We start from the raw sequence: 27,010 nt of genomic DNA, 5'->3' as shown, positions 1-27,010 counted from the left end.
GAGAGCTGCTCCCTATTTGTTTGGAGCGTGTGGCCAGGCATTACATGAACGTTTTTTCCAGAAAAAATCTCTAATACACAAAAATCTACCATAGATTTATATTTGGTACTGTCTTATGATGGATACTTATCCAGTCTCCTTATTATTTAATCAGTTCCATCCAACTTGAGCTCTGTTTATAGAGATGTATTTGTTTTTAATGTGATTTGCATTTACACATGAATTAAATTCTCTACATGTTTTTCACACTTTAGATGATTAAATGTACATAAATACAATAATATTCCTAAAAAAATGTTTTAAATAAAGACTTCATTAATCATATCATGTATGTTATTATTTCAGATAATCTGTTGTTTATTATTAAACCACACTAAATTGTATTTGCAATCCTTAAAACAGGAACAAAAGGGAAAAGTGGCAAAGTGAAGCAAAATGTTATATTTTGTGTATTGATTTACACCATTTCACTACTGTATATGCCACTATGTATCTCACATATATCATAATATTTGCGTGGGATTCACATCTTGCAAATCAATCAGTCACTTTGTGCTTTCTATGTCAGGCACTTTTAGGAGCTACTAGTTGCTCAAAGTGCCACTGCTGTCTGGGGTGATGGGTGCAGGGGCGCAGGAAGAGACCTCCTGTCTTGGTTTGGGTGTTGACTTCTTTTGTGCTGCTTTGTGAGAGCCCTCCTTCCTTTACAACCTCCAGACATAACTGAGACTGCTGGTGAACTAGTTGACCGCTCAGCTGAAGCAGAAAACAGACACACCAAGTGAGCCAAACGCCCACCGCGAGCAAATATAACCATTCAGAGGTACGACAATAAGGTTTAACCATCTTCCCTACCTTTATAAACTTCCACTGGAGTCTGCTGGCGGTTGGTTTGTGTGTAGGGCACAGAGATAAGACCACCCTCTCTCCATTGGCATCCAAACACAAAGCCCCCATGGGACCCCATCGCACCTCAAAGTCAGAGTTTAGATCGCAGTGCTGCGATGACAAGAGAGATCATCTTTGCCACTGCGTGGTACCTGTCAGCCTTTGATTTCCACAACTGTTGTCATAGTTACCTGGCTGCCTGTCCCACTGCATGGTGCTACGGTCATGGCCCCACCCTGCTGTCCCTGCCCTCGGGGGAAGTCTGCACAGCTGCCGGTGCCAACATTGTACAGCTTGAAACAGACACAAAGGCAACACATCAGTCTGTCATGTCCAACAATGAGTACTGTAAATCCGGTGTGTGCGTGTGTGTGCATGTGTGCGTGTTACCTCTCCTGACAGTGCAGGTCTGTCCTGGGGGATGTAAAGTTGCGGATAAACTGTAGTCAGGTACCAGTGGAAGTTCCTACAGCCCAGACTCCTCTTAAGCCGCAGACGTTCTGTGATGTTTGGGCTCTCTGACTGCAGAAAAGAAATAAAATCATAATATCTGGGGAGCTTCATGGAGTTTTTTGAAACAAAATGTTGATTAAGATCAATAAAACCAAAAACAGGAGTTGGGTCGAGGCAATTGGAAATAAGAACATAAAGTGTTATAGCCTGTGTAATCTTCAAGATTTCTGTAAATTGTAATCACTGTAACTTCTGTTTTTCACCTGTTTTATTTTTTTTTCTTTGTGTTTTGTGCTTGTCTTTTCATTTTATGGTATTGGCTGCCAAGGCTTGTGTATAATTTATATGTACTATCTGTTGTAATTGAAAACCCCAAATAAAAATATTGTTGAAATAAAATTACGTCCTCAGATCTTTTTTGTATATGTTAAACTCAATAATCCTTTGACCGAATCCTATACACTAAACACACATACCTGCCTGATGAAATGAGCAAGTGTGTCTCTCCTATAGAAAATCTTCCTGTATGCGTCCATCCAGGTGTCTGCAATCCGGATCTTGTTCCTCTGAAGCAGGTCCTGGTCTGGGAAGCTGTAAGACAGGTGGTGGTGGTCCAGGTGGGCCACACGGGAGCAGGGAACCACCTCCATGGAGCCCCCGCATGACCACACCTAGGATAGCAATAAACAGGTTTGAAACCCTGTAGTTTCTGTTTCTGTGTGCCTTTTCGGTAAAGCAGCAGGACATTGGGGCTGCGTGATTCAACGGTTCATATGATATCCTACAAATTAGCAGCCTACAAATGACGCTATGTACTTAACAGGAAATTAATGTGCTGAACAAAAAGTTAGAGGTTAGGTTTAGGGTGAAAAAAACATGGCGAAGATGTAGCTTATAATGACTCACGTTCACCAAAGTTCACATCATTTTGAACACCAGTCTCCCGGGGAAAGTTCTGTTTTTTGTGACCCATCCACCACAACAGCCTGCCTCCTTGAGGACCACCACTTCCTTCTTTACTACTATATATAACCTAAATATGTGGGTTATACACAAATTACTGCCTCATGATTACATGATGGGATGTTTTCAAATTTTGGTGCATTACTTTTTGTAGGAAAATGTGTGATATGTATCACGATATAGAGGCTATGTTTTGATATATTCTAATATATTGTGATACTGTAAGCAAGGCGATATATTGCAATTTTTCAAAATAGATCTTTAGGAGCTAGACACATTCCCTCTTCAGGTTTCATGGGCCCGTGTTCTTTGTGTTTACACTAAAGATATGTTGTTACATCGGAGTGGAAGAGTCAAATGGCTGAAGATAGACTGCAACACTGCTATGTAGTGGTTGAAACACAACACAAAATGAACCACCACCACAAATCTCTGCTTTAAAGACTAAAAAAATAAAAAGTGTTCTTGATAATCAATAGAGTATCATAAAGCATAAAACTGCAACACTGAAGTATTTTGATATTTTCTTACACCCCTGTAGAAGAGTATGACAAGTTTTGCATGTTGGTGCACATATAATCTTTTGTTGCATATTGACTGTTATCGCTATAAATTGCAGCTTTTTTTTACATTTTAATCTGCCAAATAACATGCTACGATTCCAAAAGATTACTTTCAGTGATCATCATGGGAAAACAAGTGGTCAAGTCACATTTTGCTCTCATACTTGAGCATTTGTCAAATGGCCCAGACATTCCTAGACCACTATTCAACCTGAGATTTCCATTTGCAAAAGGCATCATGTCCCAGCACCACATTCCTGAGCCCGGACAGAAGGCAACTGAATCACTAAGCAAAGCATCACTAAAAAAAGCTCATGTGACTTCAGATGAAAAACAAAAATCTGTCATCTCTCTGTCCTGGTGAGGAGGTGAAATGAAGAATTTTGATGGAGAGACGATAACATATATATTGTCATGTATTTTTTGCTTTACCCTGATTGACAGCTCAATTTGTTCCCCTCCCCACAGTAGCATCCCAGGGTCGTAGGCTCCCACACTTTGGAAGAAATGTTTGTCCATGGCCACAACTCCACCTCCTAACGCTGGGCTCCTGTTGGAGACAGAATCAGCGTCACTTTACTGGGAAAGAACAAACTCAGGAAAATTTGTCTGTGTCACTGGAGCAGAGGGATATTACAAACTTCAGAGTATTAATTAGTACGGACAAACAGATCCCATCACATACTGTACAGTAAGTGTTCCTTACCATTTTGGCTTCTGAGCCTTTAAAACAAATCACACTCCTTGTCAGAAGTTACATATATCTATGAGTTATGAGCATTTAAAGGTTCAGTGTGTAAGATTTTGGGGGATACACTGGAAGAAATGGAATATAATACAATAAGCATGTTTTCTTCAGTGTATAATCACTTTAAATAAGAATTGTTGTGTTTTCGTTACCTTACAGTAAGTCATTTATATCTACATAGGGAGCAAGTCCTCATCTATGGAGTCCTTTATAGTTGCTACAGTAGCTCAGAAAGGACAAACCGAACACTGGCTCTAGAAAGGGCCATTCATGTCGCCCATCATAGTTAGAAGTTCATCTGTGTTGTGCTGAACAGCACAGTAAAAACACAGATTGGTAACATGAAACTGCTGTATTCAGTGTTTTTATTTGTTTTAATCACCTGGTGCATTTGTTTTAGAGAGGAAGAGACCTCTGCGAACAATTCAGCTCCCAGTAAAAACCTCCTGAACATTAAATACTTCAGGAATCCTAACCGGCAGTTCAAGCTTGGCACATTAGATAAGTCTATAAGCTGGTTGTAACGTGCAGTCGTCATCACTGGACTGCCACTAAATCTGTCACATTGCTCCTTTAAAGCAAGGGGTGATTTTTACCTCCTTTGTTTGTTAATCAGAAAATGTTTAATATGCCTCAAGAGGTTGAACTACACGAGGTTTCACAAGAAAATTGTACAGATAAGAGAAAGTGTTTGAAAAAACAAACTAAACTTACATAATACATGTTTTTCTCTTATTTACTTTTCTAACTTGTTTATTATGTCATGACCCCTATAGTCCTGCTTGCAATCACTTTAGGGTTCCAAACCCTGATGGTAGAAAACGTTGGCCAAAAAGAAGAAAAAAAAAATTAAATGATGTACAGATCAACATCAATCTGCACTCACAAACATAAAAAGATAACAGCTAATTTTATCAGATCTTCCTCGACATGACTTCTCAGTAAAACTCAACTGTTATAGGTTAATAATCGTGTCATGAAAGCCCTGATATCATTTTGCTATCAACTCACTGCAAAGGTCGAACAGCTGAGTCTGGGTCCTTGTCTTGCAGTGGAGGGTTCGATTCCCAGTAGAAGTCTAGTCTCCAGTCCAACACTCCCCTAACCGGCCACTGGGTGGCATTGTATTGGAAGGTCTGCCAATCTATCACATCCATGATGGGGGACACCACTCTGGTCCTGCACAGAGACACCACATCCATTCGAACAGTCAGTTTTAAGGGGGGACGCAGGGGGCATTTTCTCCTCAATATTTAGAACATGAGCATTGAGAACATGAAAGGAGCAGAGGACTTTTGACATTTGATTTGATACAAAAATGCACATGAAAAACCACCAGGAAGCAAGACATCAATTGTTGCTCAGAATTTTCTGGCAGAGGACCCCCCATAACCCCCTGTTCCAATTTTGAAATGAAATCTACACCCTTGGAGTAGGGTGATTCAAAATGAGGCTGATGTTATAAATGAGAGGCATGTTTCTGTCAGTCAAAGATTTTTGGAAGAACAAGGACATTTAAAATTCCTGTCCAGCCAACATTTTCACTTATTATTCAAAGACAGTGTGCAGTGAGATTGGTGCTGTAGAAAGAAAAAATGTTTTCTCAGCAGTGTGCATGTACGTGTGTGTTTGTCTATATCCAAGTGTGTCTCAGGCTTATGTCACTGAAGCCAAGTTTAGAGACTCACTGTCCTTTGTTGGGGTCTGTTCTGGTTCACATATGTTATTTGAAATATTTCTCAGAAGAGGCCATGTGTGAAGTGATGCTCAGAGGAAATGGAATGAGGAGATTAAAGGGGGGAGAAAGAGAGCGAGAAATGGGAGAAGGGTCAAACATGTGGCTGAGAGAGTTGAGTGGTTGCAGATTCCAGGTCTGAGAGTTCAGCCTAATTACCTAGTCTAATTAGAGCCACGCCGCAGGCAGCCTGAGACACAAGACTAGAGCCAAATCATGAGAGCTGAGCTCTGGATACACACACAGCACATGTAACCAGTGCCTTACTAATGAGTGAGGACAACTGATAACTCAGAGCCCTCCATCTTCCCACTTCTCTTAAGTGGATCTGTCAAACAGCAGAACACAGTGTTTGGGCACAGCTGCTGCTTTTTCTCAATCAAGTGTTTGTCTGGATCTTAATTTTTCTTCATTCAAAACTCTTGCTATCTTACATTTTAAATTTTGGCATTCAATCAACAAGATAATGAGCTTTATAAATGAGTATGCATTAGAAGAACAAGAATCTTGCACTGCTGTTCACTATCTTTGTAGATAAATAGAGTTAATAGCACCTGTCCTGAGCCACTCTCTCCAGCAGTGGCTCCAGCCAGCCCTTCTGACATTCACAGTGGGAGTCCATGAACACCAGCACCTCCCCTGCAGCTCTGGCAGCGCCCAGAGTGCGGCACCCTCCAACACCCAGGCGCTTGGTGCTACGAATCAAACGCACCCCGTCCAGATGAGACACATACTCACTTAGCACACTCTTCAGGTGACCTGAGAAGTGAGTAGACAGAAGAAATGACAGAAGATTCCAATAGTCTTCTGAACTTTTTCAGTAATGTCTTAAACAACAAGAAACCTCACAATTTTATTGATCAAGAAGAGTACATCATAGTGAGCATAATTATCAGACAAGACATGCCAGTTCAGGATATGTATTACCGCCTAGAACAAGGACAAAGCTCCTCATATCTTTTCTAATTTACAGAGACATTACAGGATGGAGCTCTTTACCAAATCGTGTTGTTAAAATAAATATCACAGTCGCTATTCAGAAAAAAATCAAAAGAGTATTTAATGCAATTAACTGCATGAACGAACAGTAAATCACATGATGAAATTATGAAATCTTGTTTGCGGACATTGTTTGAAGTGTGTCACATTTGATATGTGATTCATTTTTTGTTCTCATTGTTGTTTTGTATGTAATTTGATCTTTGAATGTATATAGCATATGTAACTGTTTATTATATTGTATTTTTTATGTGTCAGACCCCAGGAGGATTAGCTGATGCTTGGGCATTAGTGAATGGGGATCCTAATAACCTTAACTAAACTAAACTTGGACATGTAGTCAGTACAAGTCAAGTGGATTGATGGATGGATGAATGGATGGATGGATGGATGGATGGACTGTAAAATCTGAAAAGTTGATCTCACATAAAATAATCTTAAAACCCGATTGCTTTGAGAAAAGAAAAATAAATATAACCATTAATCTTATTTTATGATTACTTTATATCTAATTGTTAGATTTATTAAAGATGTAGCTGTATTTACTTAATTTTGTGAGGTTGTTGCAACTTAAAAATGACAAGTGGAATTACCTTGCTCTAATTGTTAGCAGCTGCAGTAAACTAAGCTAGTCTGACTCAACATGATCATCACAAAGACAAGTTTGCCAATGATGAAGTTAGGAGATCTGAAAGTTCTGTTTTGTTAATATGTTGAAGAATATACAAATGTGATTGACTAGTTTGCAACCAGCAGAATCCAGATGTGTAGCTCAGTGAACTTGGTTTACTCAAGTTGCTAAAAGTTTGATTGATTTAATTAAACTTGTCATTTTAAAGTTGCAACAACTTTACAAAATTAAGTAAATCTAACTCAATTTTAAGTAAACTTAACAATTAGATATAATTAATATAAAACAGATTGGAAGTACCAGTATATTAACTTGCATTTTTCAATGCAACTGCTTTTTTAAATTTATTTTATTTATTTGTCTTTTCAGGTTTTACAGTGTGGATGGATGGATGGATGGATGGATGGATGGACTCACCGTGCTGGCTCAGGTCGTCCACCAGAAGAACCTCCTGCAGATACTGTTTGGGTGCGGTGTCCAGCACGCTGTGCACGGTGCGCAGGAGCGTGGACCAAGCCTCATCATGGAAACAGATAACAACACTTGCTGACGGTAGTGACTCGCTGTACTGCTCCCCCAAACACCTGTTAAGTGGAAAACAAATTCACACTGTCAAAACGACCACTTCAATAACTTTAAACGCGCTTTAATACCCATGTGGGATCATTTCAGCGCAAACGATTTGGCTTATTGTTTCAATCGTGCGCTTTGGATACTGCGCCGTGCACTCACTCCGGATGGCGCGCCTCGGGCAGCATGCGATGCAGTGAAATCCTCTCGCTCACCACCTCGTTGAAACCGTACTTCTGCAGCGCGGAAAGCTCCATATCCCTCTCCGTGCCCTCCAGGTGTAGCCGTACCGCTTTCCCCATTTCACCGTGCGTCGGAGGCGCAGGAGCGCGCGTATCCTTATTCGCTCCGGGCAGAAGCACCTTATAACTGCCCTTCTTCTGCTGCGGCGGGTTCTTGGTGCCCTGTGTCGATGGCACGAATAAAAGCTGGTCTTCTTGCAGAGATTTTAGCGGGGCGAGATCTACACCGAGCTCTAATGCCGGGTCCCGGGAGTCCACGATAACCTCTAGGTCCGGTGCGTTGGGAATCCCATGGAGGGGGCGGAGGGGAGGGCCAGCTTTGTGATGAGTGTGGTCCCGGTCCCCAGTAAAGAGGTCCGACAGCGCCAGAACAACCAGGGCGAACCCGAGGAGCAGCAGCCAGAGGCAGAGCACCCTCCTCCGGACAGCTGTAGCTCTGCCCCACAGCTTCATGATGAAGAGCGCAGAGGAGAAAGGAGTCTTGACTTCCCCATTTTTGAGCTTTGACTCAATTTTGAAGTTACATTTCACTTAAGTGATGAGACTCGACAGGGATTATCCAAAAAACTAGAAAAAATAATATCTCGCCCATCAGTGCTCTGCGCTGCATCCATTGAGCAGCAGACCAGAGACACGAGTGGCAGACAGACAAGGCAGGTTCAAGACAAACCCTCAACTTCTTCTCAGGGTGGAGGTGCCTCTCATCCAGCTCATCCCGCGGTCCTAACGCCCGCGCAAATTTCACCTCATCTGAAGACGCACCTGATACATCCACCTGCTCCTACACCTGTCCACTGAGCCGTTTCTCAACGCAACAATAGCTCAGATAATAACAGGGTTTAAAACCCTTTTATACTAACTGCTGATTTAAAAAACCCGGCCGACACACACATTCAGTTTGTTTGCAAAGCTGCATAAGAATATGTATTTGTGAGTATTTTGATGGCCGTGACTTAATTTTAATATCATATGGCGCCAGTATTCCTGCCATGCAACTCCAAATTTCAAAACTCGGGATGTTTCCCACCAGAGCGAACATTAAGTTATAAATAAGCCCACATTGCAGTGGAATGAGGCAGTGTTTTTATATTTCCTCCAGTGTGAGTGTGTATGTGAGAGAGAAAGAGTCTCGGCTTGGTGCAGGCGTCTCTCCGGTGCGTCACACATCAAAGATGCTCTCTCCGGCCAGCTGGCGGCGGGCCTCCCAGTCCCATGACCGTCTGTCGGTGCCGGGAAGCGGGGCGGTCGCAGCTTCGATCTCCCTGGTTCTCTGAGGATATCTTGGCAGCGCAGGCTGCTGTTTTTCAACTGAATGGAGACAAAGGCTTCAGTAAGTTTTGGTTAGATTTTTTTTTTTTTTTACTACTGGAATTTTCCCACTTGTTTGGCGACTGGTATATGGTTTTTTCCTACTTTATCACATTGAATTGAACGCAGCATGTGGCACCAAAATCTAATTATGAGAAGTTTAACCCCTTGAAAACCGGAACAAATTGGCTTCATTTCAAAGACATGGTAAGAAGGCAATAAGCAACAAAGGAAGAAATGACCCCAAAATTCGCAAGACACTTGGATAATACCTAAAAAAAACTCTGAGGAAATAATAATAATTATTATAATTATTCTGATTATTAATAATAGTCATTATTATTATTAAAAAAGATGGCGAAACAAGAAATAAAGGTGGGGGTTAAAAAAAATCAAACAAGACTTGGAAAAAGTGATTAAAACAATATAGTAATTCTGTGACATTTGAAATGTTATAATGATAATTATAAACGTCATTTTTCCACTAACTACCCCCCCTTTTTTTGTTTTTGAAAAAAAAAAAAAGAAACCGCACTAATTTGCTCTGGGTTCAAAGGTTTAATTACTTATGAAAGGTGTCTGAAAGCAGTACAATAAAGAAAATGTCACTCCAGGTTTCAAAGGGTTAAGGGAAACACCCAAAAGTCATGTAAGGTTTCAATGGAAAAGGTCTAATAATTTCCTAATGCATTTTCCAAGTGACCTCAGGGTGATGTTTTCTTTGTGGTGACAGCCAACAAAAGGTCAGACCGTGCCCAAATTTTCTTCACAACATCACTAGAAATGAAGACCATCTGTGTCAGCCTGATTCACAATCTCTGTTCTGTGTTGTGGTTGACTGGAGCTGTAAAAGGCCTATGCTCGGCAGTGCAGCCAGTGGGAGCCTTAAAGCCAGTTTGGATGTGTTGGAGACCAGTTTCTCATCCTGGTGGGGCTGCTCTGTCTGACTGGGTGGGTGGGATTAGCAGCTGCCTCCCTCCAATGATACACAAAGACACTCATCTCCCCTGCCTTGTCACAGGATGACAAGGCAGAAAGGCGTCTGATGATTATGATTACAGTACACAGAGGAGGGAGGGGGACACCTGGAGGGACAGATTGAGAAGTTGAAAGAGCAAAGCAGGGCTTCAGAGCAACAAGATGAGGGTGTTGCACACAGGGGTGGAAATGAAAGAGACATGAAAGACCACAGAGACAGAGAGAAGTGACCAGCTCTTGACTTCTTTCTTCTTGTGGGAATAATGTTTATAAGCCTGAAGATTGAAAAGGAAGAAAGTCTGCATGTATTTCCAGTGCTGCACAGTGAACACTCCCATATGTCCCGTGCTGCAGCCAAAACACACTCTGAATTGAAGTTTCCACTGCCAGCACATTCACAGACACGCACATAAACACCGAGAGAGCATGGACGGACGGACGCGGACACACACGCACGCACGCACGCACGCACGCACGCACGCACGCACGCACGCACGCACGCACGCACGCACACACACACACACACACACACACACACACACACACACACACACACACACACACACACACACGGTCCAGGGTCCAGTCCACATTCTCAGGAATGTGCCTACATTCCTCCATCCAAGGAGAAGCCAGAGCTGTAAATGAGAAGGCACGACAAGTACTCACATGTATCCTCCTCACACACGCACACGCACGCACATGCGTACAGAGAGAGAGAGAGAGAGAGAGAGAGAGAGAGAGAGAGAGAGAGAGAGAGAGAGAGAGAGAGAGAGAATAACAGTAACTTTTGGCTGCATGTTGCATATCTGGGTTGTTGTTCATTCATATTTCTGTTTTCCAACCTGTAACTTCTGTTTGATTGAGATTAAGCCAAAACCGACTAGCTGATAAGTCTAAAAGTCCATGAACAGGAAATTAATCTGCAGCAGTTTGATTAACTGACCAATTATTAAGTAAAAATGTCAATAGATAAGTGGTTCCAGCTTCTTGACTGAATGTTTGTTTTTGTAACCTTTTATGCCTGGAAACTGCTTTGGGTTTTTAAACACAGAGGTGTGGACTCGATTTAAATGACTGGGACTCAAGACAGACTTGAATTTCAGACTCGACTTGACAAATTCAAATAGACTTGCAACTCAACTTGACAGGTAAATACATAATAGCATTCATGATGTTTATAATTGTAATCTTTTATCACCTCATTAAAATTGCATTGCATTTGGGGAAGGGCATATTGGTTCAGTGGTGGAAACTCAAATTTTAGGATTTGGGACTTGAGTAAATGATTTGTGACCAACATCGACTTGATCCAACCTTTGCTTGAAGATGTCACCTTGGATTCTGGAAACTGTCAGTGCACAATTTCTGACATATTACAGATAAAGGATGATCAATAAAATGAGGAAAATAAACTGCAAACTAATAAATAATAAGCATAAAACATAGTTGCAGCCATATGCTCTAAAGAATTGTGCAGTATTAGTTGCCTTGTAATCCGCCCGATGACTGCTGGGATTGGCTCCAGCCCCCCCGCGACCCTTACGAGGACAAGCGGTTACAGAAAATGACTGACTGACTGTTACCTTGTAATAGTTTGTGATTTTACTTAGTTATATTGTACAAAGTGATGTTCAGTAATAGGTAATTGAGTTTGTGCAATCATGTGGCATCTACAGTTACGCCAACTGGTCTCATCTGATTTGAGTGAGTGTGAGTGTGAGTGTGTGTGTGTGTGTGTGTGTGTGTGTACCACATCTTGAAGTGCCACACTAACTTCCTCAGCTGTCCTACAGGGCATCAGAAGCTGCGGAGTGGTGCTGCCCTCTACTGGATTACGAACAGTACTGACGGTTTTTTACTGCTTCTCTTGTTTATTCGACCAATTTAAAGGAATCTAACTGTGTCTACCTACTAGATTCTTCCCGGAGCTTTCGGTCATTCGTCGTGGCCTACATCAGTGGATGGATTTTTCTTCGCTGTCACGGAGATGGAATGAATAAATCAGATTTGAGGTTTTGTTCATGAATTCACGATAAACTGCGCGATTATTGGCGTTATATTGATAACACATGATCACACGTGAAATCTATTCAGCAGGCTTAACTTGGGTTTGCTGTTTGTGTCTGACTGATGTTACCAGCCCTTAATGAAATTGCAGTGTTATGCCAAAAAAAGTCTCACAGCTCTTTTATGGACTTGACTTCATCTTTAGGAAATCATTGAAATGCGTTATTATCTGTTGTCACGAAGCATGAGAGACACACACACACACATCATCACGATCACCTTATATTTTATATGAGCGTGTAGCTTTTTCCTAATTGAATAGTAAAGACGTGGGTGAATTTAGGCTACTGTCATTGCAGTGTTTGTTTTTTCAATTCTTGGCACCAATCAATATGGATATTAGAATTTATTCTTCACTGTAAGTTGCTTCCTCCTGTTCTAATGTTTAAAAATCTCTCTTGTCCCCTCTTTTGATTCTCATCGGCTTTGAAATTGTTGCCCAAATCAGTAACAAATAGTTGTTTTTACATTCACAATAGTCTATTGAGGGAATACAATCGCAACTTTAAGTAAATTAAACATAGTTGTATGTTTTCCAATTATTCCACACAAAAGATGTTATGATCACAAATCAGACTTTGCTCTCTCTGTGTCGCAGCATTGATGAAAAACGTTTTTTTTCCTCCCTTGACTTTTGTATAAAAAAAAATGAGTTTAAGACATCAGCCCGATGCTGCAGTTTCCAAACTCTTCCTTGTGACAGCAGAAGACCCGCTGAAATAATGACGTTAATCACATGTTGGATTTTGTTGAAAATCATCACAACTCTGCCCCACATCATACGCATTCCTTCTGCTTTCGTGGGTGCAGCTGTGGCGCAATACCCTGCTCGGACCTCACAGCTCACGCACCAGCCGGGTGCGGTGCGTCTTCACCGTGACACAGCGCGATCAGACAAATGCATCAAATAATAGTCATGTGCTCTCCTGGACATTTAGGGTCAACAGGCATCTAAGCTAGAAACACGAATGGCATCTTTTTAAAAATGATCTCTACTATACAATTATGTGCATTACATGTAATAGCCTATTCTACAAATTTAGGCACGTTTGTCATTTTTGTTAAACAGTTTTTTCCCCATTGGGCAAGAGATAGCCTAATATAAGTGGAAGATGTATTTCGTATGAAATAGTCCAGTTATTTGCATCTGAAATGAAAACAGTATTTATTTTTGGTCCAGTAAAATTTAAAATCAAATCTGATCAAATCAAAGTTCATGGACAAAAATCTCAAAATAAACGTATGGAGAGAAATGTGTTGCAAATCTATTTTATAAAAGTATCAAAATATTATCATCACATTTACAATAGACTAACGACAAATCAATAATCAAAGACATCAAAAGCAGTTTTCGATTAAACGCTCTTTTAAATTAAAAGCCTTATAGTTCCTCATCGGGGCAAAGGGAGAGCGGTCGTGCGCAAATTGCGTGTCCGTGCGCATCTCGTCTCTCATGAGTTTCCTGCATCCAGGAGACTTAATAAGGGATGAGATGCGTCCTGTTAGGAAACATCACATGTTTGTGCGCTCAGCGGCCCCCATATTAAATTACTGAACATCAGGACAAACAGAGGGAAGTGGAGCTGGACGAGTAGAGACAGGGACAGGCTCAGTCCGTGAACATTGTTATTATTTTTATTGGGCATTTTGAGGAGGGGGTCAGGTTTTTTGTTTTTTAAATATACTGACTTTTTTTTGCAGAAGAGTGGAAATGGACGCCTTGCGATATGGTTTTCTCCTGGTCTGTGCCTACTTTGTTTATCAAGTTGATGGACGCAAAAGTAAGTGCTTTACAGTTAGTCCGTTGATTTTCGCCTAATTAAAGTTATAAGATAATTCTGAACAGTTTTTCATGACAAAATATGCTATAGAAATATGACCTACAGACTCATATCTTCTACTTCAATCAAATTATATATTATGAAATGACAGAAATGATTTAAAGTTAGGGCCTTGGGGTAAAATGGTTATGTCGCAGTTAATTGTCAAACAGACTTTTGATATCCGATGTTTGTCTCACAGTTGCTGTTTCCAGCTCTCTGCACTCAGAGTCTCATGAGCTTAATTAAGGCGTGTTCCCTGACTGACGGTCAGAAAACTGTCTACACAGAAGAAGCGACTTTACATCCATATAAACAGAATATATCTGAACCTTCAAACGGAAAATCCTTTTCAATTTCTATAATAATAATATCCAGCTGGTGTTATTTAGGATTCCAAAGAGGAGAATTAAGCCTGAAACAATCCCAAAACATACATTTGATACACGTTATCTATAGCAATCAACAAAAGTTTTTTTTTTGTTTTTTTTAAAAATTGTAACAACTGCATATTATATTGCCTTTGTTTGCTAAGCCACTGCCTGATTATCTGCAGAGTTCTGCTTACACAAAAGTGTTGCCACAAACTTTCCTTTAATCAAATTACATGGATGGAATTTGTTGTTTTTGTCTGCCATCCTTAAAAATATATCATCTTCTCAAAATTAAGACACAAGCCAGAAACAAAAGCATGAAATTCAAAGAGGAATACAATTAGAAAATAAAAGACATTTTTGGGATCACAAAGTCCTTCAAGATGATGATATGTTTATGAAGGGTGATATTTTTTGCCATCAAATTTATTTTAATCTCCCTCAAAGAAAAGATGGTGTTTAAATGTTATTTCAAATTTTCCAAACCTTATTTGTCTGTTTCATGTGCTATCGCTCACCATCTATATTCCCACACAGGGAATTATGTGTATAATTAACACAGGACAGTCACAGGGAGCTTCAACTGAAAACATGTCATTTAAATCTTACTACAGACAAACACCAATCTCATCATTATCATTTAGAAATCTGCTCCTCAAAATGATTCCCAGGTAAATCTCTCCTTTCAAGGTGTCAGACCATTTAATTTGATACAGGTTTCATGGGTTTTCATTACTTTCTACGCTGTTTATTAGGTGATACAGAAAAAGTTCACTCCATGATAAAAAAATAAAATAATTGCAACATTAGATTTTAGTTTAAAGCCAATCATGCCCTCACACATAAATAAGTGATGTTTGCAAAATAAACTTAAAGCAGAACTTGGTTTATAATAAGACATTTTCTGTTGTTGACATTTTCCAAAATAAAGGTAAGGGAACTTTCTAATAAATTCCTCCAAATGTGCATGATTAAATTAAAATAAATAAATAAATTTAAAAACAAAAAGTTTTCACTTCACAAGGTGGCCCTTCCTGGACAATCATAAGTTCTCAGTTTTTCTCAGTGATCCTCACAACATTTTAAGAGGCTTGAAAAGTCTTAATATGTGCATTATTTTCTCTCTCCAGCATACGCTGACATGTTCCCTCACAAGCATGCAGCAAAGTTACCATTTCCAATTCCACCAATTCCTGGCTGGGATCCTGACACCAACCCATGGGATGATTACCTCTACCCTCCACTAAACCCAAAGCTAAAAGAGCTCACACACCACAGAGGTGAGTGAAGTCATTTTTCTCTCTGAATTCTCTCGATTATTTTTTGAGTTACTCACCTGGAACATCCACTGTTGTGCAGGTAAACCCAAAGTTCGTCTGACCAGTGACAGCCCGGCTCTCAACGGCTCTTGCATCTCCTTCACTGCAAAGCTGGAGTACCCTCCATGCCAGAAGGAGGATGCCAATGGGGACCTTGTTTGGGATGAGCACTGTGAGGATGGTATGGAGCTCGAGGCCTCAGGTGCTGCCAAAAAGCCCGGCCAGGCCACGCCCCCGAACACATTACATCATCGTCCATCATAAAACACCACTGCATCATACTAGACAGCCATACAAAACCCTACAGACAAAAAAAAGTCACAGAATTATATTTTATCAGTCTGTAACAAGAACACTTAAAGAAGCATTCATTCAGTTTTTTGACCACTTGGTGGCAACGCAACAAACTGTAAACATACAACTGAAATATTATCATCCTAAAGAAGTTGATATGATGGCAAACATTTGCCTTTTCATCCTTTGAAACCTGAGCAATTTGGCTCGATTTCTTTCAAAAACATGGGAAGAAGGCAATGAGCATTTTAACGAGAAATGGCCCAAAAATTAGCAAGACATTAGTAAAACAAAGTTACAAGAAAAGTACCTGAAAATATGGCTAAAAAGAAACACACAAAACAAAAGGAGACAAGAAAATGACCCTGCGAAAGTGCAAAATATATATTTTTTCTGTAACATAACTTTAAATACACAATAGTACAAATATTGTTTCAGGACATTTTTTTTTGGATAATATCTAATAATTTCCCCACAGCTTATTTTCAAGCCATTTTCTCGTCACATTTTACCAATTTTACTTTTTTCTTTGCAATTTTCTGGACAGTTCTTGCCAAAGTACTCAATGGCTTTTTTCCATGTTTTCAGAAGATATCAAATCAAATTTTTCAGGTTCCATCGCTTTAAATCTGAAAGCAGTAAAACATAACTGATGCCAAACCAGGTTCTAATGGGTTAATGACCTGTTTAATTATGAGCGACAAAGCAGCTTGGCCAGCCACATTGTCACAGAGTTGACACTGAAGCATTGCCCAAGCCATTTTTGTCATCATGGGAATATGGTAAAACAAAAAGCAGGGCTTCGCTGCGTCATTGGAGGCCAATTCAACTTTGATTTGTAGTGCGTCGAACTCATCATGCAACGACAAGTGTCAGGTGTCACTTTGTAGCTTCATGTCACTAGCTTCCATTGAAAATGACTTGTAGCCTGAGTCTTAAGACACCGGTAGCGTGAACACAGCATTTAACATTCAACAGACAAAGGGCAACATTAGCATTCATTCAGAGTCTGTCCAGTTTTCATTTTCCTTCAGCTCTGGTTTTTGTCTCCACCAACACTTGAAGGAAATGTTTGGTTCTGTATGTTCACCAACCACTAATTGTGTCTGTCTGCTGTTTGGTGCTGAGCAGGTAGAATACAACGGGTTTATCAAACACATTTTGCTGAAGAACACTTGCTTTGTGCTGCTAGAAAAAAAGGTGGTTTGAGTTGTTGTGCTGAAAAGCACTCTCAAAAGTACTCTTGTCGACCCTAATCTTACCCAACCAAAAACAAAAGTTAAACAAAAGAGAAGCTTCTTATCCAACTTATCTTATCTATCTTATGAAACAAGGGAAAGCATGATCAACAAAAGGGCTTCTCTCTCCTGCTTAACTACTTTACTATGTTTACAGTAAATAATCAAAAGAATACTAACTAATAACATTGCCCAGTTCTCTGCAAAACAAGCCTTAAATCACAAATTAAAAACTAAACAACCGGCTCTCAAACATCAAACAAAGTTACTAATTTGAATTACACTAAGCATTGGTAGTGAAAGGCTTGCCTGTAAAGTTACTTACACAGAATCTCACAAAATACACAATCTAGATGCTGGCATTTGTGGTGTTTGAGGTGAAAAGGAGGGAAGAATTGTCATCCTGGTTTTAAAAAGTCATGTGACACAGTTGGACCAATCCGGTGAGATCATCCCTTCAAAGGAGCCAATCAGGAACCACCACCTGCCTGTAACACCCACTCACACTCAGACACATGCACACACAGACAGGGAGGGGGAGAGAGACACCTGGGCTGCGTTCAGCCACAACAAAATGTTGCAAAATGTTTATTTATACATAAACAGCACTGTGTTAAACAATGTTGTGTTATGCAGGCACACTGCCTTAAAATACTGCAAGGTTTATTCAATTTAATAAAAGAGGGGCTTCATTAAGTTATATCTACATTGATAGAGCAAGTGTGGAGTAGAAACAAACAAAAAAATCTATGTACAATAATAAAAAAAAAAATACCAGAAATTGATTTATGTTAATGTCACTGCTGACTGACACAGCCACCAAACAGGAGAAAACTTACCTCAAAGTCTGTTGTGCACCTTTTCACACAGTTTTGAGGAAACATGTCATTCAACCTGGAAACTATTGAAAAATGGTGCACACAGTTTGAGACTGAGCATGCCCCTGACGGATCATAACAGAACAATCCATGCACTACACATGCGATATGAACAGACTAAACCAAAATATTAGAGTTTCAGTCCATAAAACCAAAAGAATTATCTGAAAGAGGCCAAAATGGTCCATTCACCTGAAGTGGACTGCAGTGTCGGGAGATCATTATCTACATGATCTGCCACTATGAGCAACTCTTTTCACAATAAAAGTGCCATTTGACCAATTGTTGATGTAAAAGTATAAATTAGTGCAGCTTTAGTGTTTTTGGTTTTCAGTCCTTTAAAACATAGTTCAGCATCAGTATTTTTGTGCTGCATTCAGACACCCGTCACAGGCTATTGAACACTTTGAAACCTAATTGGTTTAATTTCTTTCAAAAACATGGTGAAAAGGACAATGACAAACTTGGCAAGAAATGTCACACAAATTGCAAGAAATTAGTAAAATATGATGAAGGAAATGACCCAAAAAGTAGGGGGGAGGGGGGGGGTAGAAAATTATCAAAAAAGTAGGGAAAAATGTCCAGAAAAAATGTATATTTTTAATCATTATAACTGTATATTGAAAATTATGTTACAGTCTTTTTTAACTTTTCTTTTTGTGCTTATTTTCAGGTAATCTTCTTGTAACTTTTTACTAATTTCTTGCTATTTTTTTTTGGGCCAAGTGTTGATAAGCTTCTCATTGGCCTCTCCCAAGGTTTTTCAAAGAAATCAAACCAATTCACTCATTCATTCAATAACCTTACTCTCTTCTCCTCTGAGCAGCCAATGGACAGGTGCGTTCTGGCTACGTGTATAACTGGACTTCCTGGCTGGACGACTATGGCTTTGGAAAGTGTACAGATGTGATGAAATGCAATGTGTTCCCCGATGGAAAGCCCTTCCCTCAAAGCAACGACTGGAGGCGTAAGAGCTACGTCTACGTGTGGCACACACTGGGTGAGACAGATTTACAGATTTGCACACTTGCAATCGCAAAAACAAAATAAGTAACTGTTTTACTGTCCTTTCATCTTCAGGCCAGTACTACGAGACATGTGACGGCTCCTCCTCCAGTTTGACCATCAACACCACAAGCATCCCTCTGGGTGCAGAGGTCATCGAGGTCATGGTCTACAGAAAGCGTGAGCGAAGGAAGTACAGCCCCCTCACCACTGATAACACAGTCTTCTACGTCACAGGTTTTACACACATTCATCTTTCATCTTTGCCTGCTCCAGTTTTTCAGCCAAACAGACAGTTACAAAGGGGGAGAAACCTGGAAGATGAATTATTTATTACTACCCTCTCTCTTAGATAAGATCCCAGTGGCGGTCAACATCTCTCAGAAGGCTGCGGTCAACCAGTCAGAGAATGTTTTCTTCCGTGGTGAGGACGTGGTCTTCAAAGTCCAGCTTCATGACCCCAGCGGGTACCTGAAAACCGCAGCTGCTGTTGATTATATCTGGGACTTCAGAGATGGGAACCAGCTGGTGACACACCGTGACTTGACCACACACACCTACAGCACGCTGGGGAAAATGAGCGTGAAGCTGGTGGTGGAGGCAGCGTTCCCTATAGAGTGTCCACCAACTCTTGCCACCCCGACTCAGAGGAGCTCCTCGCTACCACCTCCAACAGGTACTGGACACACACATACAGTGCCAGGTCAGAGATAACACATCCTACACATAGTGGCTTTAAAGTTGATCAGGCCAAAAAGCAGTGGCGCCCCTTGAAATGTTTCATAGGGGCGGCCATATGGGGCCATTAAAAATCCTGGGGCGGCAAATCAAAACCAAAAGCCACAACTGTATTCCAGAAACACGACTATGCTGTTGTAGTATATACACTAGTATTATTATTATCTGATGTATATAATTAATACAGGACAGTTAATATTTTGATTTCAACAACAATCCTTTGTTATTTGTCTACGTTAGACCATTCATTGTTCTTCTAATTGACCCATTGTCCTTTCCTTATAAAGACAAATTTACAGTTTTAATTTGAGGGAGTACATTGATTATAAGGAACAAAACATTTTCTGGGAAAAAGCCTTCTCAAGTTTAGGGGAGACTTGTGAATACCCACAGAACCAAGTTTCATCCAAATATCTTGAGGTGAGAGTTCAAGGGACCCCTTTCAATATCAGCATGCCAGTTGGTCCTGCACCAAAATTTAGGCTAACTTTGGAGCTTTATTTAGCCCTCTTCCTGACAAACTATGCCAACATAGTGGGTACCAATGGATGTCTTAGGTTGTCTAGTCTCACATGATACCACAACCTTTGCTAGCTTAAAAATGAGTGCAACACAGACTCTTAAACACAGTAATGCTAGTCTGCAAGTATTTTCGGGCCATGGCCTCCTCCTGGCCCCCATTTGCGGACACCACTGCCAAAAGAATTTAATGCTCTGTTTCAAGCAAGTGAGTATGTTGGCACTTCATTCATGCACATGTAGTCAAACAAACAGGAACAAACACTTTTTATTTCTATAGCACATTTCAGTCCCAGTGGAAGCACAAAGTGTGAGGTACAAGTTGCAAGCACACAACAAAGCCGTCAACTCACCATAAAAGTGGATCAAATCCATTCAAATAAAAATAAAAACTCATAAAATAATAATTGAGTTGAAGAACAAACCAATATGAGACACAAGGGAGTGAGTCAGAACTGAAAAAAATAAATTTGAAAATTTGAAAATTCAAGGAGGATAACACATATGAATTTAAACGAATAAAAGAACTGGAAATAGAATTAAACCAATAAAAAAGTACAGTTAAAACCAACGAAAGTAATAAAATAAAATAAAATAAAAAGTAAAAGTAAAATAAAAGTTGCTGTTGAAAATCTAAGTTTAATTTTTAATGCAATAAGCACATTCAACATGATTTTATACAGTGTGTAAGCAGACAAACTATATGCATGCTTCATACAAAAGGTAAGTAAGAAAAAGCCTGATAAACCGACCAGGTCAAGCAGAAAGCAGCGATCCTTGGGCAGGGCACTGGACCACTGCTCTTACTCGACTGGTCCTGCAGTCTGACTCTGAAGGTCAAGCCAAAACAAGAAGTGACTTTGCCTGCAGAGATCATTGAAGTGTTACCCCACAAAAGTAGATGTGTCAAACTGTATTCCTGTCTGTCTTCCTACAGAGGCTCCCACACCTCCACCCGTTACTCACGCTGCCACTGTCAAGATGGACACCACACAGGGTGAGCTCCACGGCTAACAGTGTTTGTTTGTGTGTATATGAGAGGAAGTGAGTGAGACTGACTGAGAAATGTTAAGGAAGACCCAATAACTTGACTTTAAAATACTTGCACAATAAACACATCAGGTGAGTCCATGTTTTGCGACTTTTGTTTCCTGTTTCAGTGCCACCCAGCACCCCGCCCATTCCCGCCTCCTCTCCCATTGCTATGACAACAGGCATGCCCACCACTGAGCCCCTGCCAACCCCAGAGTCCTACCCCACTGCACTGGCCTCGCGCCGCACCAGGCGCCTCAACAGCAATGGGTGCTTCCGCTACGCCCACGGGACCTTCACAGGCAACATCACCATCATTGGTAAGTGGTAAGCTGGCATCGCTGTCTGTCACTGTGTCATTTGGTGCTATGACACTGCCATCAGATGACACCAATGTCAGACATTTTGGCAGACATTGTGGCTTTTAAAAACATCATCGGAAAAACATGGTGGATTATTAGAATAGCATGATCCTTATTTTTAAAAAGGGAATAATGATGTAGCTCAATTTTGACAAGACATTCAAGGTACCAAGAGGATGAATTTCCACTGACTTTTCCTCTAATGCCATCATTACGGCAGAATGTATTTTTGTCTATTGTGCAATTGATTCACAACCAAATACCCGCAAAACTAATGACATCATCCTCAGACGTGGTAACTGCTAATTATCAAATGTTAACATGCTAACATGTTAAACTATGATGGCATGCATTGTAAAAAAAATTATATCTTCTGAGCATCAGCATGTTAGCCTTGCCAGTTCAAGCGTGTTAACAAGCTGATGTTAGCATTCAGTTTAAAGAACTGAAGTGCCTCTCCAGCAGTGATGCTAAACTTAAGCCCTGTGGGCCAAATCTGACCCCGCATAGGGTGTTGGATGGGACAGCAAATACTCTCTTACTCACAATAATAATAAAATAATTCCTCTGTACTCTGAATGTACATGAGGTGACAGCTGTGACAAAGATGCGTGAGGATAGCAGATGTTGGAAATAATTCAAAATGTGTGAATACAGGACATTTATTTAAGTTAAACAAAAAACAAATAAATATTGTTAATGTTTGTTTACTAACATGCAGGCCCCTGACCTCCAGTCATTTCACAAAAGTGGCCCTAGGGCAAAGCAAGTTGAGCATCCCTACAGCCTCAGAATTTGAAGTGTGGCTGATTTTATTATTATTATTATTAGTAGTAGTAGTAGTAGTAGTAGTAGTAGTAGTAGTAGTAGTAGTAGTAGTAGTAGTAGTAGTAGTAATAATAATAATATTATTATTATTATTATTATGTCACAAGGATGGCACAAAGCCAATTCAATGGTAAGGATATGTTATTATTCACATGGTCAAATATATTACTAAATATATTAATATTATAATTACTCAAATGCTGCTCTAATCCTTTTGTTTCATTGTAATTTTCAAGTAAGCAAGTAGACACCATAGAGATTAAAAACGTTACTGTTGTCCAGCTGTTAGAGGACAGCCAGCTCCACTGAGCAGAACAGAGCTCCAGTCAGCCAGTCAGCAGGGCGAAGAGCCACACTGTGGTGGTCATTGGAAACTGGCCTTTTGTGCCCTAAATTGAATCCTCAGGTGATTTTTTTTGCTCAAATCATATAAAACAACAACAACAAAAAAAAGCCTAGCACGATTTAGTATTTACAGTTTTATGGGAAGGGAGGACTTTTTCAACAAAATGTTACTCGTTGTTATGGTTCAGTTTTCCCCCTCCTGACTCCTTTGGAGTCAAGCACTCATATATGATTTTATTGTTACAAGAAAGTGATTACCGTTCTAAAACCAACTGCCTTAATCTGTTCCCCACAGAGCCCAAGTACGCACTGAAGAGACAGCCTAACAGTCGCATCGTGGATGTGTCGGCTGCCAGAGTGTCCAAAACTGACATCAGCTTTCTGGTGAAATGTCTGGGCAAGTGAGTATATCATTTCTATATGCATGTTAAATACACTAGTGTTTTTCTTGACTGCTGTTGGAGGAAACCAAAAATTGTATCTCCAGAAAGGTTTCAGGTGTCCTGAAGTGACACTAATTTCTCTTAGTATGCACATATAGCATATGCTTTAAACATTTCTAGGTCATAAAAATAATTTAGTACAACACAGAGATTAATGATCAACAGTTAAATACGGATTAAGTGATACAAAATCACAGTCAGAGTTTCACAATTATGATAAGTCAACAATGAAATTAGAGATGATTAGATAATCAAGTTATAGCACAATTAGAAGTCCATCTGTGAAAACTAAAACACCATCTAGTCCAGAGCTACTCAGCTTGCTTTGCTTGGGGGCCACTTTTGCAGAATGACAAGAGGTGAGTTGCAGTTCTAGGATTTTAGGAGGTTTCTTGGATTTTAGGATATTTAGGAGGTTTTTTATGATCTTAGGATGGTTCGATATTATGACATTTCTAGGGTTTTAAGACATTTCAAGGATTTTATGAGATTTCTAGCATTTTAGGGGATTTCTGGGCTTTTAGGGGATTTCTAGGATATTAGAAGGTTTCTAGGGTTTTCAGACATTTCGATGATTTTAGGATGTTTCTAGAAGTTTAGGACATTAGGGGCTTAGCTACGACTACTGTCGGGGAGTGCGGGGATCTTCCACTGGCACCTTTTTGACAAACAAGCTCTATTCTGGTGCTGTTTTATGCACTCTGGCATCTTATGTATACTAACAGTTCAAAAACTATTCCCAGTGTGAATCACTTTATTTTTATTGTGAAATAGAAAATGGTTGGGTGATTTGGCCAGTGGGCTGTAACTTGAGTATCAATGCTCTAGTTCCTACAGATGTCATGTAGTTGTTTAATGCTACGGCAATTACAAATAAAAACATTTTGAAAAAGCTGTTAGATAAAGAAAAGGATTTAACCCTTCATCTCTCCATCCCCTTATCCTCAGCATCCCAACATCAGCTTGCACCATCGTCTCAGACCCCACCTGTACTCAGGTGCGTGGCATTATGTGTGATGACGTGCCACCATTATCAAAGTGTGAGGTGCGTCTCACGCGAACATTCCCGGAGCCTGGCACCTACTGTGTTAACATCACCCTGGAGGACTCCAGGAGCCTGACCTTGACCACCACCACCGTCACCATCAACAAGTCCCAGGATGCACCTGGTCAGTTACACATGGACATTTGCTCTAATATCTTACATGTTTACAATCCATTCTCTTTAACTAGCAGCTTTGTGGGAAGCGGAAAGATTCATGTGTTCTGTCTGTCCCTCTGACTGCTGCTCTCTTGTCCTCGCAGTGTCCAAGACTTCTCATGCTGCAGAGGTGGTGCTCTCCTCAACTGCTGTGCTGGTGGCTGTCTTTGCATTCATTGCCTATCTGGTCTGCAAGTGAGTAGTCTTGTATAACTGACAAGTATTAAAGAGAAATGTCTGTATTTTTCAACATTGACCCTGTCCACTGAAGAGTATTTGGACCAATTTTGGTGGTCTCGTTCCACGTCATCGTGAGTCTCAACCAGAAGTGGCATGACTGGTGCCAAGTTTGGGCCAATGGTGTACCAGGTCTCTTTGGTAACGGCCTAATGATAGCTGTCAATAGCGAGAATCGGCAAAACAAACCATCCCCATTCTGAAGTGTCATTAATCTCATCTCAATCATTAAGAGTTTTAGCCAATTTGGTCAACCCAATGTGGCCCGACTTATTTATTCAGGTGTGCCAAGCTTGGGACGATTCTTGGCAATGTCATTTTATTATAACTAGTTTTTTTGTGGCGACAACAAGCACTTTTAACCCTTTAAAACTTGGAGCAACATTGCTCATCTTTGGCTAAGTATTTAAACCTTTGAACCCTGAGTGCAATTAGTGCAATTTATGTCAAAAACATGGTAAAAAAAAAAAGGCAATAGCCAAAGTGGTAAGAAATTTTCCACAAACTGAAAGAAATTGGTGGATTTAGAAAATTATTCTTATAAAGTTTAGGACAATGTCAAGCAAAGAACATAATAACATATTTTAAATGATGCCACAGAATTATCATAATTCAGTCTTGTTTGCTTGTTTGTTTGTTTTTTTCTTTCTATTTTCTTGCTTCTTTTTTTTTTTACCAATTTTGTGGCAAATTTCTTGTACTTTTTACTTATTTGTAACAAACTTATATGGTCGTCTCTTTTTTCACTGCTCATTGCCTTTTTTCCATGTTTTTGAAAAAAATCAAGCCAATTTTCTCAGGTCTCAAAGAGTTAAAGTACATAAATTTACAATGCAGTTGCCCCTTGGAATTACACTGAAGCCTGTTTTGCAGCTGCAGCTGAGGCGGTCTTTCTCAGTTCCAAAAATGGTTGTCTCCATTGATCACTTAGATACAAAAACATGGCAAAAGAGGATCCAGGTTGAAAAAGTTTTTAAGAATTGTGCTTCCACACACGATATCCAAGGGCCATTTCTTTTTGTCTCATTTCCAGCACTAATTGTGTCCCTCTTTTCCAACCTGTCAACCCTTACCTCTCTCCCAGGCGTTACAAGGTGTACCGTCCCATTCGAAGGTCCCTGGTGGAGGATGCCTGTGGCCGTGCTGGGGTCAGAGGTCGCATGGTCCGTCTGAAGGAGGCTCTCTTCCCCTCCAGCGAAGAGAGCCATCACCTGCTCACTGAGAGACGCCCCCTGTAGGCTTCATAGAGCTGCGCCAAAGCATGGCTGCCCTAAACAGCAAAAATACTGAAGAAAAAGCACAATTGACATATGCAAATGTAAGCAAAAATCTAAATAATTAAAAAGTCAGTATAGCAGGAATAGATTGTCTGTGGAGAAATACTACTAAATCATACTGATGTGTTGTTTGTGGCTTAATTAAAGTTGTGAAAAAGTGTTGGCTACAGCAGTGTATGATTAGCGTATGTTTTACAAGGCTGTTAAATGTCTGACTGAGGCACTGCTCCTTTTGATCTCCTTGTGCTGTCTCGTCATTGGATGAAGTAGTTGCTAGGAGATGAACTGGGTTCAAGTCTTGATTGTTTTCTGATCAAAAGAAATGATTTTGTGCAAATTTTGTGCCAAGAGCTGTCGCAAGCTGTAAAGAGAAGAATGAAATCCTTGAGATGGTTTTCCAATATAAAATTTGTACTACTAGTGACACGTGCATGCTCCACCCCAGTTACAATTTTTTAACTGTTACTAAAAACTAATTCAAGGAAAACCTGACTCGAGGACTAATAAAGGTTGTCAACTAATCACTCATCTTTTCAAGATTTCTCTGTCTTTATTATGCAGACCTCACTTCATTACTATCACAAATGACCTGCAGATGAGTCAACGGTGGAAAGCTTTTTCTTTTAAACATTCACTTTAATAATTACAGGTGAAGCTTTTGAAAGCCATTATGACGGTAACAGATCCACTATGGCAAGAAAACTTCCATGTAGGCTAACAGTGGGACAAGTGGGACAATATTTTACAAATGTTGGGTAGGATACACTGAGGTGTATCCTATCAGTAGGTTTTGTGTCATATTTAACCCTTTTAGACCCATGCAAATTGGCTTGATTTCTTTGCAAAAGCAAGGGGAGAAGGCAAGGAGCAACTTAACAATACATGGCCCCAAAACTAGCAAGAAATTAGTAAAGTCACACAAAACATACCTGAAAATAAGCACTAAATGATA

At 40.1% G+C, this 27,010-nt stretch overlaps 2 protein-coding genes across 3 annotated transcripts; one reads left to right on the top strand and one right to left on the bottom strand.

Annotated features, from left to right (window-relative positions):
* Nucleotides 1-331: 331 nt before the first annotated feature.
* LOC121958074 (polypeptide N-acetylgalactosaminyltransferase 15-like) lies at nucleotides 332-15,814 on the bottom strand. Its single transcript, XM_042506934.2, has 11 exons — nucleotides 15,679-15,814; nucleotides 7,713-9,100; nucleotides 7,398-7,564; nucleotides 5,905-6,109; nucleotides 4,627-4,794; nucleotides 3,300-3,417; nucleotides 1,818-2,012; nucleotides 1,279-1,410; nucleotides 1,080-1,181; nucleotides 856-999; nucleotides 332-756 (listed from the first exon to the last, which is right to left on the bottom strand). The coding sequence occupies exons 2-11, from the start codon at nucleotides 8,243-8,245 to the stop codon at nucleotides 565-567; spliced, it is 1,956 nt and encodes a 651-aa protein (XP_042362868.1). The 5' UTR covers nucleotides 8,246-9,100; nucleotides 15,679-15,814; the 3' UTR covers nucleotides 332-564.
* gpnmb (glycoprotein (transmembrane) nmb) lies at nucleotides 13,694-26,586 on the top strand. 2 transcript variants are annotated; one of them, XM_042506676.2, is made up of 12 exons: nucleotides 13,694-13,929; nucleotides 15,473-15,622; nucleotides 15,702-15,863; nucleotides 18,898-19,071; nucleotides 19,152-19,313; nucleotides 19,429-19,752; nucleotides 21,271-21,330; nucleotides 21,494-21,685; nucleotides 23,196-23,301; nucleotides 24,292-24,512; nucleotides 24,649-24,739; nucleotides 25,866-26,586. In XM_042506676.2, exons 1-12 carry the CDS (start codon nucleotides 13,860-13,862, stop codon nucleotides 26,017-26,019), a joined length of 1,866 nt encoding a protein of 621 aa, XP_042362610.2. In that variant the 5' UTR covers nucleotides 13,694-13,859; the 3' UTR covers nucleotides 26,020-26,586. The 2 variants fall into 2 exon arrangements, with proteins under 2 accessions (XP_042362610.2, XP_042362611.2); XM_042506677.2 differs by having other exon boundaries at nucleotides 13,698-13,929; nucleotides 15,702-15,842.
* The last annotated feature ends 424 nt before the right edge of the window (nucleotides 26,587-27,010 follow it).

This window comes from Plectropomus leopardus, chromosome 17 (genome assembly GCF_026936395.1).
Source record: "Plectropomus leopardus strain MGB_pleo_1.0 chromosome 17, ASM2693639v1, whole genome shotgun sequence".
Classification (NCBI taxonomy): domain Eukaryota; kingdom Metazoa; phylum Chordata; class Actinopteri; order Perciformes; family Serranidae; genus Plectropomus; species Plectropomus leopardus.
The sequence above is the reverse complement of the archived record's forward strand: the minus strand, read 5'-3'. Positions and strand labels throughout refer to the sequence as shown.

What these genes read in the sequence shown, in the direction of transcription:
- gpnmb (XM_042506676.2), top strand. Translation starts at nt 13,860, where the DNA reads ATGGACGCCTTGCGATATGGTTTTCTCCTGGTCTGTGCCTACTTTGTT. An exon ending in AGGCAACATCACCATCATTG is followed by an intron (nt 21,686 to 23,195) that starts GTAAGTGGTAAG and finishes TGTTCCCCACAG; the next exon opens with AGCCCAAGTACGCACTGAAG. An exon ending in CAAGTCCCAGGATGCACCTG is followed by an intron (nt 24,513 to 24,648) that starts GTCAGTTACACA and finishes TTGTCCTCGCAG; the next exon opens with TGTCCAAGACTTCTCATGCT.
- LOC121958074 (XM_042506934.2), bottom strand. Translation starts at nt 8,245, where the DNA reads ATGAAGCTGTGGGGCAGAGCTACAGCTGTCCGGAGGAGGGTGCTCTGC. An exon ending in GGACGACCTGAGCCAGCACG is followed by an intron (nt 6,110 to 7,397) that starts GTGAGTCCATCC and finishes CTCACTTCTCAG; the next exon opens with GTCACCTGAAGAGTGTGCTA. An exon ending in AAATTGAGCTGTCAATCAGG is followed by an intron (nt 2,013 to 3,299) that starts GTAAAGCAAAAA and finishes TTGCTATCCTAG; the next exon opens with GTGTGGTCATGCGGGGGCTC.